General features: G+C 42.6%; 1 protein-coding gene across 1 annotated transcript in view; it reads right to left on the reverse strand.

The window, feature by feature from the left end:
- The window catches only part of LOC138260020 (glutathione synthetase-like), a 327470-nt gene that overhangs the window by 188465 nt on the left and 116272 nt on the right, over positions 1-22733 (reverse strand). Inside the window, exons 4-5 of the mRNA XM_069208089.1 lie at positions 4144-4283; positions 338-454 (exon numbers count right to left, since the gene is read on the reverse strand). Coding sequence (XP_069064190.1) covers positions 338-454; positions 4144-4283 — 257 coding nt within the window. The remainder of the gene's footprint in view (positions 1-337; positions 455-4143; positions 4284-22733) is intronic.

Raw genomic sequence — 22733 nt, forward strand, 5'->3', positions numbered from 1 at the left:
GACGTTTGTATAAAGCTTCCCAAAAATTCCTATTAGTATGTCTCTCTGTAGAAATTAAGGGGCAGGCCAGACATAATAGGGTCCCATCATCCGAGGGCTGGGCCTCCGAATTAGCCATTCATCAGAAGCCTAAATCGAACAGCTTGGTCATACTGACCAGAATTACTGATAGTAATCATTAGCATGCTATGGTACATACTGGATAACGGTGCATCAAGCAGTTCCTAATCCAGCCTTACTGAACAAGCGTAATAGACTAACTAGCTAAAAAAAACTGTAAAACATGAAATAGGAGAAATACTAGGAGTATATAATTTACACAATGAAGATGCCTTACCTTTTAGAGCCATACAGTTCCCAAGCTTTTGCAAAGGCATTAGCAATCGCCTTTACAGGGTTGTTGGGCAGCAGTTTTAAAGCCTCCTTAGATTTTCCCAGTACATTTAACACATGCCTGCAAGATACAGAGTATGCACTGAGTGAGGTTTCACATTAAAATTCGAGAACAGACAGAGGTCACCACATATTGCAATCACTATCCTGCCATATGCCACATGTATTGACCACTAGTTAAAGTTAAATCACAATGGCAATTTATTCCCATCAACAAGCACAAATAATTGGACACCTAATGATGTGGATCTGTTGCACACTGGCACAAACAATATGTGTATAAAACTATATCCATCCATCCCTCAAGGCAACAGCTAAGGGTAAATGGTAAGTAGGAGATATATTGTCAACCATTTTAGGTTGTAGTGGACATGGTGTAGAGGAATAGAAAAAAATAAAAATAAGAAATGATGGGCATTCAAGATAGTTCCTGATTGCAGAGGGTGCGAGGTTCGAAGTGCTTTGAGCCAAGTAAGAAAATGGCATTTATTTTTGGGAAGATGGATATAGTTAGAGAGGCCTTGTGTAATCATATCTATTTGAGTGAAACTTATGCAAAATCAGAAACAGTGAGAATGGAAGGCAGTTTGGGTGGCGCTCTCAAGCTCATCCCTATTTCCAACCTGTGCACACTCCAATCTGCAGTACTGCTCTCAAATAACTAACATGAACACACCCTGACTTAAAAGCCTGGCTATATGTACAGTTGACCTTCTTAACCACGAATATTGAGGACCATAACTACTACACCACACTTATCTTCATCTACCCGGGACCCCATCTAATAATTGCCTAATTCAACCGTAACTCCACTAGGGCCAATTGCTCATCACCCGACTGGCAATCATCCTCCCCTTTTTCTGTGACTAACCCCCATGTAACCCATACACCATCTGAGTACTGCTGTATAAAAAATTTATGGCATGCATAGGAACCATGGATATATTTGATGGAATGCAAGTCACAACTCATGGAGCAAAAGTGTGCTAGGGAGGATAGGTCACGAGATTAGTTTGGAGCTATTTTACCATTTTACATGAAACCTGAAGGTATGGGGGAAAGAGGCAGCTGTTAAGAACTATTTTAAAGAATTGAGGGACAAAGGTGCAAGAGTAAAGTGTTCTTGAGTCAAGTATTGGGCTGGGAATCCGCATATCCAGTCTTTGCCATAGATGTGATTGTCTTTAGGAGTATGTTAGTAACACTTTAACTGAATTCAGGTTTTGATGTTGTGTAACGTTGAAAGGGAGTGAGTAACAACTGAGAGTCCTTGACCTAATTTGGAAAACAACGTATGCAAACACTGACATCTACTTAACATGCCTCTGCAGACTTCACCCACCTGACACTACTCTGTACTCCAACAGTGACTGCAAAGTGATCATTCCAAAATGGCACCTCGTTGGATTTGCTGGCAGAAATGGAACTATGGAGCAATCTCCACATGGATTGAAGAATAAACAATAGGCTCCCCTGTTTTCAGAGTACCTCAAATAGTTACCACCATCATGGGACCACCACAACCAGAATGGTGCAAATCTAAATAGCAGGTGATTAATGGCTGCTCAAATGCGCTGAGAGGTAAATTTTCAATAAGTTGCTCTTCTCCCTTTATTTTTCACTATAGAGGATTTGCACCACATTGTTATTGTTTATTTCTCCCACTGGGACACCCACCGCCTCAACTTTTCTATTTCTTCAAAGACAGCAAGGGAAGCCCACCTATGTGCTACCAAGTGATCTGGGGCCAGATGTAGCAAAGGTTTTTCCCCATTCTGTGTCTATGGGAAAAAGTGTTCGTACATATGGCCCCTGGTTCCTTTTCCCTCCTTCCCGCACATGCTCCTGCACACACGCGGACAACACCATTCCCTCTCTCCCACCTCTCTCTCTCTGCAGGCATTGATGCTCCTTGCTGTTTCAGGGGTCCTGGCCTCCCCTGAAGTAGGGTGAAGAGTGCAGTGGCACTCAGACTGCTTTCTCAGATTGCCTTGGGGAAGGGGACCCTGTGACATACATGCCTACGTTGAACCCTTGAGGAATTGCATTCCCATGCCAAGAGTTTCTGGTGTGGCCGGCCAATGCAGCTACCCTCCCCATTCTAGGCTAATACATGGGTTTTGTTGACCCTGGGGGCTTAGGACTGCAGAGGAGAGTTTTAAGAAATATGGTGGAGACCTACACACTCCCTCGTCTGTTTTTCTACAAGTGAGTCAGACTTCAGAGGCAGGTTTCTCTGGCCCAGTAGAAAAGCTCTTCATCACCCTTGGCTGATTGTATTTCTGGTGGCCTGGTGTTGACTCCTTAGACAGTCCAAGAAAACAGCGAGCAGAGTGGCTCCTTGCCAAGCTGAGCCAAACTCATGAGTACTGCTTATCTCATAATATTTCTACCACATAGACAAAAATCGATCTTCTGTGTCAGACAGGCCCATGAACGGCAAGAATATATGAAGTTCAGATAGTCAATGCTTATTCTAAATTTTAAGAGCCTGTTATGGCAAAAGATTAGGCATGCCAGAATGCACTCTATGATATGTTGTCTGATTTCTTAATATTTACTTTCTGTGTTTTGCCGCACTCTTATATTAACTATTTCTTTAATTATTTTGTTGTGCTGCACGAAAATTGGCTAGAGCAAACCTTTTAAACATAACATTGTGGAATCCTTGTGTGTTTGTGTGCACAGTTGTGGTAAAAAGTTGCCAGATTCCACAGCAAGAAATAAAATGCCTGATAGTGTCTGGCAGGTCCCTATGTGCACAGTTCACATGATCCCCAGGTAAGTTGAATGAGATTCATAGATCATAACTTGTCAAGTTGGTAAACTGACCCAAATCTGCTTTTAACTGAGGGTCAAGAAGTGTCTGCTGGGTTGTGTTGACCTAAGGCTTGTGAAAATGTAACACTGTGTGGCAATGTGTAATATGCATATTTCACATCTTCACTTTACGTTGTGGTGTTGACACTTTGTGGATTAATTTGATTAACTGCTTTCAACACCTTTCAGATGATGTATGCTGTCTCTAAATATAAACTCACATTTTTTTATCCCATTGTATGCCAATTTAATAACTCTGTATATATCTTTATGAACGAATGTTGTCTTTTTGGGTAGCAATAATTAGAAATCGTATGCGATTTCTTAAACTTGTCTGTATGTGAATCTAGGGGAACCTTAACTGTTATGTGATGTAATGATCTATGTTCCCTATGTTGGCTGATGGAAGATTGTGCGAGGTGCAGAAACATATATTTAAAGGAGGAGAAATGGGTAGAGCAACAGTTGGGATCCCCTGTTGTCACTGTCATTCAAGGCTGAAATACAAGATACTCCACATCTTTAATGTCACAGTACAACAGGGTATGTAATAAAATAAATTAATCAATCAGTGGATTTATAAAGTGTGAATCATCACCACAGGGGGTATTCAGGTGCTCTATGTGGATAGCAGTGTGTCGTTGCCTACTCCTCAAACAGCCATGTCTTGAGCTTTTTCCTGAAGTAGGGGAGGGTGTGCGATGTTTGCAGGTGAAGGGGGAGGTTGTTCCAGGACTTTGTGGCAAAGTAGGAGAATGAGTGACCTCCACTGTGGCTGTGTAGGATTCTTGGGACCTGTACAAGGGTGAGTGTTGCGGTACAAAGCACTCTGGTTGGCTGGTGGAAGGCTAGTCTGTGGTTTATCAACTTGGGTCCGATGTTGTTTGGTTTTGTCATGGCTCAAACCATATGTGAAAGAAAAATCCTTACCTGTACACTTCAGTGGTCCTTGACGCCATGGCTCCAAAACCTGCACAAATAGTATTGATTTCTATTTGTTTCAGAACTGTGGTACCATCCGCCTCACAATGAAACATGTAGTCAGATCGATTGAGTCCTAAAAAAACAATCTGACAGAAGAAAAACAAAAACAAATACCAATGTCATGGGCCCACCACTAGCAAAAATGTGCACATTTGAATAGAACATATCTAGTATATCAGATCTAATTTCACAGAATGTAAAACTTCTCACATAAATGAAAATTAAATGGTGTTTGGACTTAAGATCTTTTTTAAATGAAAGACTCAAAGAGGAATGCTTTGGGGCATTTTTGCCAGCTAGAGACTAACTAGGTCTTAAATAAAAAAAAACCCTCGTAAAATTCCCAAAACTTAGCAAAAGCGTATTTTTAATAAAACATGGTAAAAAATAGTGTTAACACATGTAGGATCTGATTCACAAAACTATCTTCAACATCACTGAAAAGTGAATAACGGCTGTATACATAAAAAGACAATACACATAGGCCTATTTAGGACCCAGTGCAGTAGCATAACCTGAACACTTTGTGAAGAACATTACAATGCAAGTTCCTAATAATACGCTCAAAAGATTCTAATAACGTCTGATAACGCGTCCCACCTTTAATAATTTGACTTACACAGGGACTCGTTTTAGGCCAATTAATCTTTTGACCCTGATTGGAGTCACCTTAAGACGAGATATTTAGACAGCATTTCAATCAATAGATCAATAACCTCATCAATATCCACAGTAATAAATCAATCAAATTAGTTAATGACATAAATGAGAAGTGAATCGCACCATGACCTTTCAGCCATGAATAACCACGCATAATTTGTTAAGATTATGGTATTTATTCCCTATTTGTTACACTCTACTAGCAAGTTTATTAATCTCAATACCAGAAAACACATCAACAATGTCACAATATGGCAACTTGAATAAGACTTAAGCAAAGCAAAAATTATAAACATTAGAACAAAACACAGAGTCAACATGTATCTATTTAGCAGAATATCATTAGTACAATATTCAACAAAGCAAAGATTCTGTCATTTGTTTATTTGCACCCAATATTATTGAACTCCTTAACTAACTCTAATTGGCATCAGCATGTTGGGCTTAATGCAAAACAATTTAGTAACACAAATTTGGAAAACATCTAACTATGGTCTCTGTCAAAAGAGCAGTTGGTACCTAGAAAGAAAAGGCAAACAGACAATTACAATTTCATTATCATATAGTTACCCTCCATAATGGGTCAGCATACAGAGTCAGTCTTTGTCCTCAGGACAGCAGTCGATTCGCCATCAGGCAAGATAGAACAGCAAAAGTCTCAGCAAACATAGGGCGGAAAACCCTTCCCTCATAAGGAGGAGAAGTAGGTTATAGGGCAAGGAGAAGATAAGGATGATTTAGGATATCATGCAGCAAAGTCTTAATAATAGGATAAAAGGTACGCAGTGGCTAGGCAAAGGCTAAGTAATGATAGGTAATGGCTAATTTCTCCTTGTGACTTAGCATTATATCAAATCCATCGAACAAACCCCTAATTTCCAATTCGGCAAAATCTGGTGCACCACTATCTCTGTCCAATAGTTGGGAAGTCACCTTACTAGAATTTTCACCTAAGACAGTTTTCATGCAGTTTATTGGCTCCGGTGATTTACGTCTTCATCGGGTAAAATGGCAGGTAAGAAAAGTTACACGCATGGCTTCAGTCAGTAGTTCCATTGTCTTTACCAGTCCAAGCGACCTTGTACCTGTTCCGAATTACACTGTTGCATTCAGCAAGAATGTCTCCTTGAGCAAGTCGGGTCTCATGAGAAAGAATTTACTACAGCTGCACACACATCTCTAGCTTCTGGAAAAGTACAGTTACATGTCCTTCAGGAAAGACAGCACATCGCACGTTAGAAAAACACATTTAATATGAGACCAAGCAGTGAGGCCTCAACTCTTGCTAACTAAGGCCTAGTGACTAATTTAGCAAAACCTTAATACATGATTCATAAAACTAGTATAAAATCACACATTACCACATTATTAATTAATTATTAGTCAAGTTCATTAATCATCGTATACATTGGTGGCCACTCCCCGTGGGCACATTTCAAACGCGGACATTAGTAGTATATTAGTCCAATTTCTCTGCAATTTCGTTATACATTATTTTGTGAGCATGTCACGTTAATATTGAATATAAAAGCTACACTCCAACAATCCCTCCTCTGATGACTCTTGTCATCACACAATCCTTTCTTTCACGACCTTTTCATTTTCTTATCTCTTTCATTTCAATTTCTTCCCTTGGTTTTGCCTTTTCATATTTTGCTCAGAAAATGTTCTCCCTTTTCTTTTCTTCCCTCCTTACATTACGTTTTGCCAATTTTGCTTTAATCTATTTGCTAATTTTGCATGATAACCACAATCCAAATAAGCAAGCCAAAACAATCACTATTCCCTGTATTAATCTTCCCAATATCCCATGCCAAATGTTATTAAACCAGCTTCCCACATAAGCAAGTCCCTTTCCAACCTTTTCCCAAACACCCGGTTCTTTCAATTCTTTCAAATCTGCACTATCTCTTGTTAGGTTAGTAAGCATACTTCTAATCTCATTACTATTGTCAGGTATGTAGGCACAGCAGTGACGCTCATTAAGCATCTTACAAACTCCGCCATTTTTCGCTAAAAGAATGTCTAAAGGAAGCCTGTTTTGAAGAGTCATAGCCCTCTCTGCAGCAAGTTCAGTATCCATCTGGAGTAAAGCTCCTGTGAAGTTGTCAGCATGTTATCCACAATGGTAGACAACTTTTGAATCTTTAGGGAGTTTAAGATAACACCAACTGAGGGGATTATTGCTCCAAATATGTCTCCTACTACTCCAGCAGCAGTTTCTCTCTTTTGTCTAGCACAAAGTAATTCAGTCACTTCCGGGAATTTCTTTAAATCATCTAGCTGGTAGATCTTTGGGAAAACTATTCCCAAATAACATGTCCCATACCATCCCTTTGTAAGATGGTAATAAGCATTAAGTCCACAAATATAATAGACCCCTGGGATCGCTTGATCCGTTCCATTTAGCATAAATGTCCATTTATTCTGAAACAAAAACACATGCTCACATTCACTCGTTCCCACAAACACATTGTCATAATATGACTTTGGCCGTGTTATGCAATGCTTCCCTACATGTGGTGCATCTAAAGCTAGTTTCCCTTGCTCCCTAATTCCATTGTAACTACCACTATTAATAAAGGATCGTTGCTGCAAGCCTTTTTCTAATTTTCCCTTTAAAACCCTTCTTCTATCCTCAGTGTGATCTAAAAAGCTTTTTTCTACAGGTGTAAGCAAGCATTTTAAATGATGGCGGTGTGCATAGGATGTACTAATTGTTACGCTAGGTTCAAAGAATCCTTTAATCAGCTTTATGGCATAATATTTAGCTAAACTATTCAAATCTTCTATGATAGGCACATACGAGAATACAAGATCATAGTTAGAGTAAAAATATTGCACTTCTTCTTGGTTATAGAATCGTGTTAGTAACAGACTGCAACTAATCCCACATGTTAAAGGCAAGTTGTGACATGTAACTCCCTCTTGTACTGAAACAGGAATTTGTGTACACACATAACAAGCTTTCGCATCCATAGTATCAACATACTCATTCAGCAAGCGATAGAAAACTTTAGTAGACAGTTCTCCCTTTGTATTAGTATTCTCATGCAGATACTTCGCATCTTGTTCGAACCTCTCCCAGGGTTTTAGTGTAACAGTCTCAGAAACTGTGGCATTGTTAGCTTCATTCTCATCCACCAATCGCATTTCCACAAACAAAGCTATAATGAATATCACACTCACAACACCCAAAGCAATTCCCAAATATTTACAATGCTTACCCCCCTCACTATCATTTCCTGCATTAGGCATGATCTGTAAAGAATCAGAAAGTAAAGGCGATACAAATGTGAACAACAATCAACTGAAGATGGCCAAAAGCTTTTTTATCCTTCTCTTTTTTTTTCTTCGCAAAGCTAAGCAAAGTCTCTCATTAGCAAGTATTTACAGCTTTCTCATTCACTCCCAGGGTCCTTGTCAATCCGTTTAGCAGCTTGTCATAATCAGTTTTCAAATGTCAGTTCAGATTTACAGTGTCACATCCGGTAACTTATCAGTCTCCTTTTCAGGACTCCTTGAATCAATTTCAACTTAACACAGTCTCTTTTCCCTGTGGCCAAACTCAGGTACCATAATATTGACCTGGGACTTCTCGATCAAAACAGAATGCCAAAAACTCTTGTTGCCACTCAGCTGACGTTGCATAAGCCCATTCTGGACCTGCGTATATTCTGTTTGCTATTCTCTTCCTTTTCAACTTGCGGTCACCCTGCATTTCTCCTTCGCTCAGGTCTTCTTTCCTTGTGGTATCAACTTCTTCCTCTATTGTTTCATCAACAACCACCTTTCCTTTCGTCAACTGCGACTCTGGTCTTTTGTCTCCTTTCAGTGTCTCTCCGCTGCTTGACTTTCCTTGTCGCTGCTCAATGCCCTCCTCTTGTGCTATGGTGTTTTCTCTTGATGGACCTGCAAGCAGCTCAGGAGGAGTCTGGGCACTCTGACTTCCTTCTGCCTCAACTCCCTCACCTTCTGGGTCTGTCAGGGGTTCAACTTCAAACCCACACCCGTCTGCTTCTCGGAGAGTCTCTCTTTGGGTCAGTCCTCCTGGTGCCTCAGTTGAGATAGGCTCACCGTCACCCCTCTGGATCTCGTTTAGTGGTTGAGTGACCAAGCCGTCCTCAACGGGCTCTCCCTCAGTCTCAGTTCTCCTTCGATTACTCTCCGTCCCTGAGACTTCCTTTTCTGCAGCTGTTATTTTCGACAGTTCAATTTCTTCATCAGTTGGACACGACACCTTCTTTGTGTGACTGGCGTGGATCCAGCTTGGAATTCCCGCACACTTCACAGGAGTAGTTGTTGTCAGTATCACTTGGTATGGCCCCTTCCAACGTGGCTCCAAACACAACATCCTCAAGTGTTTCTTGACAACAACCCAGTCACCAGCTTTCAGGTTGTGACCTGGATCGTTTATCGGTGGCAGTGTGGTTGCTTCCACCTGGTGAGAGAAAGAGCGGACCACGTCAGCCAGACCCTTGCAGTAGTCCAACACCATATCATCCGTGATATTCACAAGAGCATTTGCAGGAACTGCGGGCAGTCTCATAGCCCGACCCATGAGAATTTCGTGAGGAGATAGTCTTGTTTTCTTGTTAGGTGTGTTTCTCATTGACATTAACACTAAATGCAATGCATCAGGCCATTTCAAATTTGTAGCTGCACACATTTTTGCCATTCTGGACTTCCGGGTACCATTCATTTGTTCCACTAGTCCTGATGCTTCAGGGCGGTAACTGCAATGCAACTTCTGTTCAATGTTCAGTGCGGCACACAAGAGCTTAACCACCTCATCATTGAAGTGACTTCCTCCATCTGACTCTAAAGAGATCGGAAACCCGAAATGTGGTATCAGTTCCCTAAGCAGCAACTTCGCTACTGTGAGGCTGTAATTTCTACGTGTAGGGTACGCCTCAATCCAGTGACTAAAGATGCACACAATCACCAACACATATCTCAAACCTCCACATACAGGCATCTCAATAAAATCCAATTGCATTCTGCTAAATGGACCTCCTGCTCTCCCAATGTGGCTCAATTTCACCAAGGTCCCTTTCCCCACATTCATCTGCTGACAGATGATGCACCTGTGACAAATCACTTCTGCGGCTTGTCTGAATTTTGGATTGAACCAATCAATTTTGAACAACCTGATCATAGCGTCTCTCCCAATGTGTGCCTGCCCATGTTAGAACCTAGAAAATTGTGACAGAAGACTGTTCGGAAAAACCATTTTTCCCTCATCTGAAACCCACAAATCATCTGGTCTTTGTACACATTGCATTTTGAGCCAAGAGTGTTTTTCCTCTCTGCCGGCATGACCCTGTACCAATTGTAATTCCTCCAAAGTGTCAACCACCCTTAATGCAAAAACTGTGCATGTCTCATTTTCTGTTTCAGGTAACAATTCCAACTGATCTTTGAACGATATACAGTTCAAGGCATAAAACCTTGTGACTTGATCTGCATATCCGTTTTCCATTGAGACAAAGTCTTGTGATTTCACATGAGCACTGCATTTCACCACGGCAATTTCAAGAGGTAACTGAATCGCATGCAACAACACCTTAATTCTTTCAACAATTTTCACTGGGGAACAGGAGGATGTCAGAAAACCCCTCTGTGACCACAATTGGCCAAAATCATGGACAATTCCAAATCTGTACCTGCTGTTGGTATATATAGTCACTTTTAGCTTGTCAGCGGCTTGGCATGCCCTAGTAAGAGCAACTAATTCAGCCACTTGAGCAGTGTATACTCTTTCAAGCCAAGATGCTTCTAAGATACCAGTGATTGTACACACAGCGTATCCGGCTCTCAGTACTCCTACTGAGTCACTCAGGCATGAACCATCGACAAAGATAATGGAATAATGTTCTTCCAACTGGGTGTCTTTAATGTCAGGTCTCGGTTTGGTGCACAGTTCTGTTACCTCAAGACAATCATGTTCTACCTCCTCAGCATCATCAACATCTGTATTCTCATTGGGAAGCAAAGTTACCGGGTTTAACACAGTACAGCGTTTCAGTGACACATTTGGTGACCCCAATATAATTGTCTCATACTTTGTTAGTCTGGCATTTGTCATGTGCTGAGTTTTGGTTTGAGTGAGTAAGATTTCGACTGAGTGTGGGACCATCACTATGCCTTCACACTGTGTGAGGCTTCGACCAACTGCTGCAACTGCACGCAAACAACCTGGTAGTTTGCTGCTGAAACTGGGTCCAAAGTAGCTGAAAAATATGCTACCGGTCGGTTTGCACCGCCATGGACCTGTGTCAGGACAGACAAAGAACAAGCATCACGTTCATGACAAAACAGGACAAAAGGCTTTGTGTAATCAGGCATACCTAAAGCTAGAGCCCTGCAATACACTCCGTCGATTCAATGAACGCCCTCATCTCTTTCTCTGACATAGTTAGGGTATCTGGGCCATCCTTAACCTCCTTGACTGTCAGTCTCACCGAGGGCTTGGAGATAACTGAGAAATTTGGGATCCACTGACGACAGTAGCCCACCATTCCCAGACACATCCTAACATCCCTTCGAGATGCCGGGGGATTCATCTGCAATATGGCAGTCACTCTTTCCTTGGAACTTTTCCTTGACCCTTTCTCGATCAGATGACCTAAGTATTTCACTTCCTTCGTATTGCAACTTCTTGGGGGACACCTTATGCCCATTCTTTCCCAAGTGGTTCAGTAAGGCAATTGTGTCATATTTGCAATCATCTCTAGTTTTAGGCACAATCAACAAATCATCAATGTACTGCACTAGAGTCGATTGGAAGGGCAGTTCCAACGACTCCAAATCCTTCTTCAAGATCTGATTAAAAATGGAAAGCGACTCCGAAAACCCTTGAGGAATTCGACACCAACTGTAAACCTTGTCCAGGAATTTGAAACTGAAAAGAAATTGGCTGTCCTCATGGAGAGGCACAGAGAAGAACGCCTGAGACAAATCGACAACGGAGAACCATTCTGCATTGCATGGAACTTGAAACATAATCACAGCTGGATTTAGCACTATTGGGCAACATTTTACCACTATGTCACTTATCTTTCTCAGGTCTTGAACAATTCGGACTTTTCCACAGGGCTTTCTCAAACCCATTATAGGTGAGTTACATGGGCTGCTCATTACTTCCTTCAAAACCCCCTGCTTCACAAAGTCTGTGATTATCTGCGTCACCTGAATGAGGACATCCTGTACAATATGGTACTGCGGTACCTGGGGGAACACAGCATTTGGCTTCACACCTAGCTTGACTGGTTTCACTCCATTTATCAGTCCCACCTCCTTTCCTGTCAAGTCCCACACTTTTTCTGTGACCGTCCCCTGCAAGTCTGCGGGCAGGTCAGTCATTGTGAACATTGGGAAGAAGCTTATCAAAGGGTACTCTTCATCTGTGGTCTCCGTCTCTGAGATCTGACCATCATCACTGTTTGTCTGCACCTCAATTCCTTCATTAGAGCAGGTGATAGAACACCTCGTCTTGCACAATAAGTCACTTCCCAGTAGGGAAACGGGGCTTGAGTCACAAACCATAAATCTGTGTAATCCCTAGAAGGTACCAATCTCAACTTGAACCGGATCTGTGATTGGATTAGTCAAAAGCTGATTGGCTACTCCTACTACCTTTATTGTATGTCCCAAAAGGGGCAATTTCGTAACCTCCGCACTTCTAACTGTAGAGCGTGTAGCTCCTGTGTCAACCGAGAACAAGACTTTGTGACCCATCACCTTCCCTTGTATGTAGGGTCCCCTCTGATCTACTTCTAGGGATGCTGCAAGCCTGCACTCCTCGCTATCTGAGCAGTCCTCCGACCATTCATCGTTTATTCCATTCTCACCACGCAATGGGAACTGTTGTACTGTGTTATTTTGACCCATTCCTTGACTTGTGACCTGTTAAGGAAGCATCACCTGTTGCTGTCCCATTGGTGCTAAGGGCAACTGCATTTGCTGTCTAGGTACCATGGGAATCTGCTGCTGCATTTGCTGCATCTGCACCGGCTGTACACGTGGCATCTGTACTTGTTGCATGAGTTGGACACCCTGCATCTGAACCATGTTATTCAGAAAATTCGGATTTGAACCCCTCATTCTAGGTCCCTTAACATTTTGAAATGCATTGACATCATTGCTTTGTTGAACAGCACCCTTCTTCACCATCATCGGACACTTCCGCTTCCAGTGTCCAATGCCCCCACACTCATGACACGGCAACACCTTCTTCATCCCTTGTACATCATTTTGAACCACTACGGTATTCATGTCTGGACCACGGTTCACAAAACCTCCTCGACCACTGCCTCTCGCTTGCGCCTGAAACATCCTGTTTCCTTGCGGCTGTTGCACCATTTTCTGCACTCCGTTTCCTTGCATCCCTGCTTGCGCTGCCTTAATTTGCATCACCATCACTTTCTCCTTCAACTTTCTCTGCTTCAATTCAATCTCATCACTACAGTATTTCGCATACTGTGACACCTCATCAATCGGCTTCACTTGCCAACAGATCAAATTATTCTTAATCATCTGGCTAATTTCCGGCCTCAGTCCCTCAACAAACCTGAACACAAGATGATTCATATCTTTCAGCTCTATGACCTCTGTACCGCTGTAATGCTTGAACGCTTTCAACAACCTCTCATAGTAGGCACGTATTGATTCCTTAGCTTCCTGTGCCGTTCGGTCAATCTTATGCCAATGAATGTTCTGTGGCGACACTTTCTGCTTCAAAAACTCAATCACCTTAAAGTAGTACCTCATCACCTCAAGAGACGGAGCCCCCGTGACTTTGTCCCTTGCCGGTTCGGCTGTCGGCCAATCCAGACTTCTCTTGCACTCGAGCCACAAGTAGGCTGGAACCATAATCTCAAAAAGCGTATTCAGGTCTTCCCAAAGACACTTCGCAAGCTTCACAAACCTGTCTGTTTGTTGGTACCACTCTATTGGCTTCTCCCTCAGCCTGGGAAAGTCATTTGTGAATGACAAAATGTCACCTCTGGACCATGGTACATGGACAAGAACCCCTCCTGCTGTCTCTTTCAAGGGGTATGCTTTAATTGTACCAGTATCGGGTACTGATTTCAGCTGCTGCTGCTCTGAGCAATCACTCTTACCTTTATTTCTCTTCTTTGCCCATCTGCCTTCCCATTTTGCTAATGCTCCCCAAACTTGCGCACTCTGCAATATTTCTTTAAGGTGTGCCTTCATACCAGTAGACCTCATGTGGTCAAAATCCTTAGGCTCAAAATCTAACCTGTAACTCCTCTTCAAATGTTTGGTATTTTCCAAATCTATGCCATATTTATCTGCCAAATTTGCTAACCTTTGGTGCTCCTTGCTCACCCCTTTAGTTATTTTCGGGCACAGATATCTCAATTCTGCTTCAGTGTACAACTCTAGTCTGTTCACTCCCATGCTTCCTTCAACCAACTCGGCTTGTCCTCCTTACTCTCGATCCATACAAAACTAATTGCAATAATTCGTGAGCACTTAACAACAACTCAAACTTGCCGGTTTACTACAGGAAGGGTAACACAATCGCTTCAGAACTTTACAGAGATTTCAGTTGAAGCCTCGCCTGCAACTCTCTCCTTCTCAGCCCCCGCACTCGCAATCAAAATTTGACCCGCAAATTTTACTCTCGACTTGTCAATGCTTCGTCCCAGTGCACTTTAGAACTTGCCAATTCTCCATCAAAGGTTTTCACTCACACACTTTGACTCAAACTCGACTCGTCAATCATGCCCGATTGACCTATTAAACCATGCAAATTACAACATAAACCAAGTGACTCATACACTTATCAATATACTCCGGAGTCTTAGACCACGCAGGGTCCGTACATCACCAACAACCACGTGTACAATTTTTTTAGCACAAAGCGCCACACTCAGATGAAGTTCGCCGACTTCCCTACTCTCATACTGCGGAGTCCGCACACTCCTACTAAAACATCACCTGGCCTAAAATTCTCACAAACCTCACAATTCAACTGCGGCATGCATAAGCTGTGCAAGCGTAAATCCTACTTCACTCACACCATCACTAGAATGCCGAGAACATACCCAACTCACTTCGGCAAGCTCTGGAGTCCCGGGAAAGTCATTTGGAACTTAGGGGAACATCATCTCTACAAATTGCATTATCTCAAAAACAATCCTAAAACAATGGACCCTCGTCTTAGGGCCCTAAAGGGCCTAAACCGTCTCTGCTACCAGAACTGATAACGCGTCCCACCTTTAATAATTTGACTTACACAGGGACTCATTTTAGGCCAATGAATCTTTTGACCCTGATTGGAGACACCTTAAGACGAGATATTTAGACAGCATTTCAATCAATAGATCAATAACCTCATCAATATCCACAGTAATAAATCAATCAAATTAGTTAATGACATTAATGAGAAGTGAATCACACCATGACCTTTCAGCCGTGAATAACCACGCAGAATTTGGTAAGATTATGGTATTTATTCCCTATTTGTTACACTCTACTAGCAAGTTTATTAATCTCAATACCAGAAAATACATCATCAAAGTCACAATATAGCAACTTGAATAAGACTTAAGCAAAGCAAAAATGATAAACATTAGACACAGAGTCAACATGTATCTATTTAGCAGAGTATCATTAGTACAATATTCAACAAAGCAAAGAGTCTGTCATTTGTCTATTTGCACCCAATATTAGTGAACTCCTTAACTAACCTCTAATTGGCATCAGCATGTTGGGCTTCATGCAAAACAATTTAGTAACACAAATTTGGAAAACATCTAACTATGGTCTCTATCAAAAGAGCAGTTGGTACCTAGAAAGAAAAGGCAAACAGACAATTACAATTTCATTATCATATAGTTACCCTCCGTAATGGGTCTGCATACAGAGTCAGTCTTCGTCCTCAGGACAGCAGTCGATTTGCCATCAGCCAAGATAGAACAGCAAAAGTCTCAGCAAACACAGGGCAGAAAACCCTTCCCTCATAAGGAGGAGAAGTAGGTTATAGGGCAAGGAGAAGATGAGGATGATTTAGGATGTCAGGCAGCAAAGTCTTAATAATAGGATAAAAGGTACGCAATGGCTAGGCAAAGGCTAAGTAATGGCAGGTAATGGCCGATTTCTCCTTGTGACTTGTCATTAAATCAAATCCGATGAACAAACCCCTAATTTCCAATTCGGCAAAATCTGGTACACCACTATCTCTGTCTAATAGTTGGGTGGTCACCGTACTAGAAGTTTCACCTAAGGCAGTTCTCATGCAGTTCATTGGCTTTGGTGATTTACGTCTTCATCGGGTAAAATGGCAGGTAAGAAAAGTTACACGCATGGCTTCAGTCAGTAGCTCTATTGTCTTTACCAGTCCAAGCAACCTTGTACCTGTTGCGAATTATACTGTTGCATTCAGCAAGAATGTCTCCTTGAGCAAGTCGGGTCTCATGAGAAAGAATTTACTACAGCTGCACACACATCTCTAGCTTCTGGAAAAGTACAGTTACATGTCCTTCAGGAAAGACAGCACATTGCACGTTAGAAAAACACATTTAATATGAGACCAGGCAGTGAGGCTCCGACTCTTGCTAACTAAGGCCTCGTGACTAATTTAGCAAAACCTTAATACATGATTCATAAAACTAGTATAAAATCGCACATTAGCACAATATTAATTCATTATTAGTCAAGTTCATTAATCATCGTATACATTGGTGGCCACTCCCCGTGGGCACATTTCAAACGCGGACATTAGTAGTATATTAGTCCAATTTCTCTGCAATTTCATTATACATTATTTTGCGAGCATGTCACGTTAATATTGAATATAAAAGCTACACTCCAACAAGTCTACCCTAAAGTACTCTAAATTAGGGAATATCTCCTCCAGAATAGGTACAGCAAGTGCGCAATTAAGGCATGTCACAGGTTGGGCCGTGCAAATCGTTAAACTCACCTACAGAAGTCTAATATTAACAGATTAAGCCCCAACAGTCAGTGGAGGGGGTCCTCGGATTCTAATATTGATTCAATGGGGGTCCCCGGGTTCCAGTAATGACAAAGTGGGGGTCCACAGAAGTCAAAAGGTTGGGAACCACTGGTCTAAGTCAAGCACAATTTGTAAAGGTTAGTCACAATGCTGTCAGTGCTGCATGGTAATCAGGCTCAAAGTTACACCCACCCTGCTTGAAGGAAATAGATCACAGCACACAGGCCACTCACTGGAACTGCAATGGAATGAAACAGAAACAAATGGATGCAGGGAAGAGCGCTAACAGGACTAAGAATAATAGTGAAAAAATGTAACAACTGTTTACTCACAGCCACAGACAGCACCATAACAGCATCCACTCAGACTAGTGGTTTAAATTATTTAGGAATACAATAAAATTAACACAATCGGATAAGAATGTGAGTGGAAGCATTCCACATTTAACATGACCCACAAACACCCATTTGTAGACGATCTGATGAAAGCACAAACCTAGTTTAAAAGCATACAAATTCAAGTAAGGGGGGCAGCTTCCCAGCTGCACCTTATGAAAACACCAATCAAGTACACACACGTCTGCACTATAAGTCTTCCAGGGACAAGCACAACATTTTTTTTGCAGTGTCAGTGGCATAAACACTCGAGCATGAGAGGGAGGATATACAGACCGAGGACAACAACTTGGTGTGTCTGAGAAAGATATTGTGGAGAGAGATACTTATTTCCTTCTGATGTGACCCTGGACATGGAAGCTGACTGGGAGCAAGAGCTCACCTCATCAAAAGCCTGCTTCCATGTCATTCATTTCCATCGCAATGTATTGTGTTTTGATTAATCTAGTGATTCAAACATTGGATTTTGTGTAGTTGTAAAGCTGGCGCCGCGATGAGACATTTCTGATCACATCCCATCAAACAAGGAGCTGAAGCAGGGTGTGTGCTGGCACCCCTGCTTTTCAGCCTCTATGGCTGACAGAGTTTGCGAAGAGGAATATCACTGCCAACAACTTTGGGGGAGATAGACATCCAAATATGTAGATTGATTTAATGAGCTAAATTGGGCCATGCCCCGGGTTACGCAAATGTATGAGTTACAGCAGTTTTTTTTGCTTACCTTCAACAACTAACCAAGCCCAGGTGAGACTAGAATTGCGGTTAGTTGAGCAAGAGCAAAGTTTGGAGGAAAAGCTGCTTACCTAAAACTTTCCTGCTATTTTAGAAGTGCGTGGAAGGTACTCTGAGAAGTGAATCTGCAATGTAAACCATCCCTCAATGAAAGTAGTCATTGCATGACGAAACTGAATAAATGGCTGAATCACTATCGTGCACTTAATACCATGCAGGCGATTCATTTTGGGGGCTGAGTGCTTTGCTGACTGTTATTTAAAAGCTGCGTCTAAGGAAACAACATTAATGTACAGAATTGTCGCGTTTATCTAGAATCCAAAAGATACTTAGGGCCGTATTTATACTTTTTGGCGCACAACTGCGCCAACGCAGTTGTGCGTCAAAAAATTTAACGCCGGCTAACGCCATTCCAAAGCGCCATGCGGGCGCCTTATTTATGGAATGACGTTAGCCGGCGGAGCTGCCTGGTGTGCGTCAAAAAAAATGACTTACACCAGGCAGCGCCGGCGTAGGGGAAAATGGAGCTTGGGCGTCAAAAAATGGGGCAAGTCAGGCTGAGGCAAAATTTTCGCCTCAACCCGATTAGCGCCATTTTCTTTTACTCCCAACCCCCATTTAAATGACTCCTGTCTTAGCAAAGACAGGAGTCATGCCCCCTTGCCCAATGGCCATGCCCAGGGGACTTATGTCCCCTGGGTATGGTCATTGGGCATAGTGGCATGTAGGGGGGCACAAATCAGGCCCCCCTATGCCACAAAAAAAATATATATATATACTTACCTGAACTTACCTTAAGTTCCCTGGGATGGGTCCCTCCATCCTTGGGTGTCCTCCTGGGGTGGGCAAGGGTGGCAGGGGGTGTCCCTGGGGGCATGGGAGGGCACCTCTGGGCTCCTTCCGAGCCCACAGGTCCCTTAACGCCTGCCCTGACCATGCGTTAAAAAATGACGCTAAAGCGGCTGGACGTCATTTTTTTTGACCCGGGAACTCCCGGGTGTCATTTTTGCCCGGGAGTGTAAATACGGCGCACATGCCTCGGAGTCATTTTTTAGAAGGGAACGCCTACCTTGCATATCATTAACGCAAGGAAGGTGTCCACGCTAAAAAATGACGCAAACTCCAAGATCTTTGGCGCTAGACGGGTCTAACGCCAAAGTATAAATATGGGGTTAGTTTTGCGTCGGATTTGCGTAAAAAAAAACAACGCAAATCCCGCGCAAACAGAGTATAAATATGCCCCTTAGGCTCTGTTAGGGATTCTTTCATGAATTTGTCTAAGTCTACAGCACTATCGAAAAGAGTAAGACATAAAATAATTATACTAAGGGTTTTGCTGTTTTTCCATACAAGAATTCAGTAAATTATGGCCTGTGATTGGGGATAAAGCTGGCACGTGCACGAGTCACTAGAACACTTATTAGGTTTCTGCCCACGATTAGGCTGTAGTCGGTGTTTCATGATGTCGGCGTGTGGCTTGAGTGGTGCAGCTAGTATCCACTGAAGTTTGCAACACCTTCAGCTAGATGCATTTTTTAAAGAAGACGCCTTTAAAGGTATTTTAGAAAACTTTAAATCTGAGTGATAATGTGGCTTGAACCAAACTGCCTCTGTATCTGTTTATTAGGAGGTCCTTCTACTTAAGTTTCAGTTCACCTTTTCCTCTTTTCAGAGAAAGGCTGATAGCTAAATTAGTATCCTGAACCTCCCTAAATCAGCCATCATTTGTTTTGTCCTTAGACCTGCACAGACTACCAAGACTGGCAGCAACCATTGCCCCGTCAACCTGAAGGTTGTGTTCGCTAAACCCTTGAACCGCTGCATGATGAGTCTCTCCCCTTCAAACATTCCACAAGCAACATGTCTGTTTATCCTAGAGAGCAGACTGGTGGTCTGCTTACTCTTAAGGTGTGTGACCCTGTAGATCACAAAACCACCCACCCCAAATCTCTAAACACCCATTTTGCGGTGACTTTATCCAAAGAACCTGGATGGCCCCATATTGACACCTTGCTGCAGTTTCTTGTGGTGTCTATGTCACTAGACATGCCACAAACATCACTGGTGCTTGTTGCACAACAACACCAACAACTCACCATACCACCTCGCCTCTCACCCCAATTATCTTACAGTAAAGGGCATAAGAGTAACAAACATTTGACTTCACGTGCTGCATTTGTGCCCTTGTTAGCAGCTTAAGAGCTGGATGATAACCTCCCCATAACAGGAGAAGTGCTGGATCCTAGCAGTAACCTTTAACACTTGCAAATTAATTCGTCTGTGTGTGCACTGCAAGAACAGAGTACGCTTAGCACTGGCAACAACCCTATTGCTGTTAAACAATTTAGAGGTACATGTCTAAGAGTGATTTTAGGATCTTAGGATGATATAACATAACAACAGTTATTAAACCAGAGGTATAACAATGAGAGCGGCCATAACAAATTTACTAAGCACTTCTGCTCTACACAAATACAGTCTTATTTCTCGGCTAAGACAAAACACTGCACGGACAGACATACTACAATGAGATTTATGAGTAATACGTTTAATTCCACAACCATCCCTTAGGAGCTACTCTTGTGTTTTTGACCTTGATACCTGTAAGGTAGTGTCTCTTTTTGTATAGTCACCCCCCAAGTTTTTTGACCGATGTTGCAGTATTTTTGACTCAGAGTGCACCAAGTCCTGCTAACCAGATATCAGTGCCAGTGCCCGCCCTGACTCTAAAGTGTATGTCAAATTGCTAACTTACCTGTAGGTCCCTACTATATAGTACCCTGGTATCAAGGACCTGTAAGTTAGAGGGGTACACCAGGGCTTGCAGCTTTGGTTGTGCCAACCTGGAGGTCCCCCAAGTGAAATGAGTCCCTCAGTCTGCCACTGAAAATTGGTAGAACAGTCATGCCCTGCTAGCTCAACTTTGCCATTGGAAGCAATGGCGAAGCCACCACTTTCCCTTTGTGTAAGCCATACCTTTGGCAGGCCTCCTGAGTCCTAAGTAAGGGTGCACCATATGACACAGGCAGGACACGTAGTTTCGATGTCCTGATAGTAAACACAAAAACACAGTTTTTACTGTGGAAAGACTCGGTTGTCATGCTGGATTACACGCTGACCCCTCAGCTGTGCTAACTCCTGAATGGTGCGACCAAAGAGGCACTCCCAGGTATCAAACAACTTGTTACATTAAGCCTGATACATATATCAAGTTGAAATTAATTAAACGTGTTGCAGTGTGCAGCTGTTGCAAAGTTGCCAGTAAGTTGCCTTTAAACTTTCTGTGCCTTCCAAGATACACATGGAGCCTATTCCAAGAGACAGCTTTCTGACCTCCTGGAGAACCTTCCAAGGACTCTCAGAAAAGAGAACAATGAGACACCAGCAAAGAGAGGCTGCACTGTCGATGACTGTGCCTGCTGCACCTTGTCGATAGCGAAGAAAGGGACTGTGCCTGATGTGTCATGCCTCAAGGGTAAGCTGTCTCCAGAGCCCAGTTAAGCCAATAGCCAGCTGACTGGCCTCCTGTTCGCAGCACAGGAACACAGCAGATGAAGATGCCTGCTGTGGTAACTTGGCTGACAAAGTCTTTAAGCTGCTACCCCCCACTGCTATGCAGCACCAAGGACCGAGACCCAACTCAGAGAAATGCACTTGAGGTCACAGAGATCTGGGGTGCTAATGAAGAGTTGCCACGGCCATCCAAAGGTGAATTATTGAACCAAGAAGGATTGGCCTGTGATCAAGACAGTCAGCGACTGGTAGTCCAATGGTGATTGGACTTCAGCCAGACTAGAGAGGACTTTGTGGGATGTCGATCCTGCAACCAGGACTCCCTCAGCATCTTGCTGGACTGATGAATCACTGCAGGAAGACCCCCATTGGCCATTTCACATCAACAGTATCCCTATAGCATCTTCAGCATATGCTGAAGGACTCCTTCTTTTCTGAAGGTAACTGTTCCTGAGGTCCTTGCTAATCTCGCTGACTAGATTCCTGCCAGAGTTGTTCACCCCAAGTACTTCTAACCAACCTCATTGATACTTATCTAAGTTTTCCTGAAAACGTTTCTGTGTCCAATTTGTTGACTTTGCCAAGGCTTGTTTGAGTGAAATTACTTTCATTTATCATTGTTTGTAAAATCTAAATTCCCAAAACCCTCTGGTGGATCTTTTTCATTCTAGTGTCTAAATTCTCATAAAAATGCATTCTATTTTTATAAATTGGTGTTGGGTTTCTTGAGTGTTGTGTTGCTTTCTTGTTCAATTGATCTGGTGCTGTTTAAAAGCTTTACACATGTTGCTCTGTGAAAGCCTTGCTGATCAGTGCCACAGAAACATAGGGATGAGCTGAGGGTTTTACAAACAAAACCTACTAGACTCAAAGGGGTTGGTAAGTGAATTACATGGTGAGGTCACTTTTCCTCACAGTACCCCCCAAGATAAGAGGTACTTGACAATTCAGTAAGCTTGCACCAGTATATTTTTGCTGTGATTAGGGGTGATGGCATTCCTTGTTACCAGGACTGCCTAATTGACAGAGAACCCCAAAGTTCTGGTATAAGTGACCTGACTGCACACAAGCTCCAGAAATATTCAGGTTACATTGAGTGAAATGCACACACTCTCATACCAGGGGTGACGCTGTGGGCAGGTAATGCTGGAACGCTGGAATAAAACGTGCTGCGGAGGTGATTAATTTATGTGACAAGGAAAAGTACAGTACACGGAAATCAAACTATTCTGGTCATTCTTCAGACT

This window comes from Pleurodeles waltl, chromosome 2_1 (genome assembly GCF_031143425.1).
Source record: "Pleurodeles waltl isolate 20211129_DDA chromosome 2_1, aPleWal1.hap1.20221129, whole genome shotgun sequence".
Lineage (NCBI taxonomy): Eukaryota > Metazoa > Chordata > Amphibia > Caudata > Salamandridae > Pleurodeles > Pleurodeles waltl.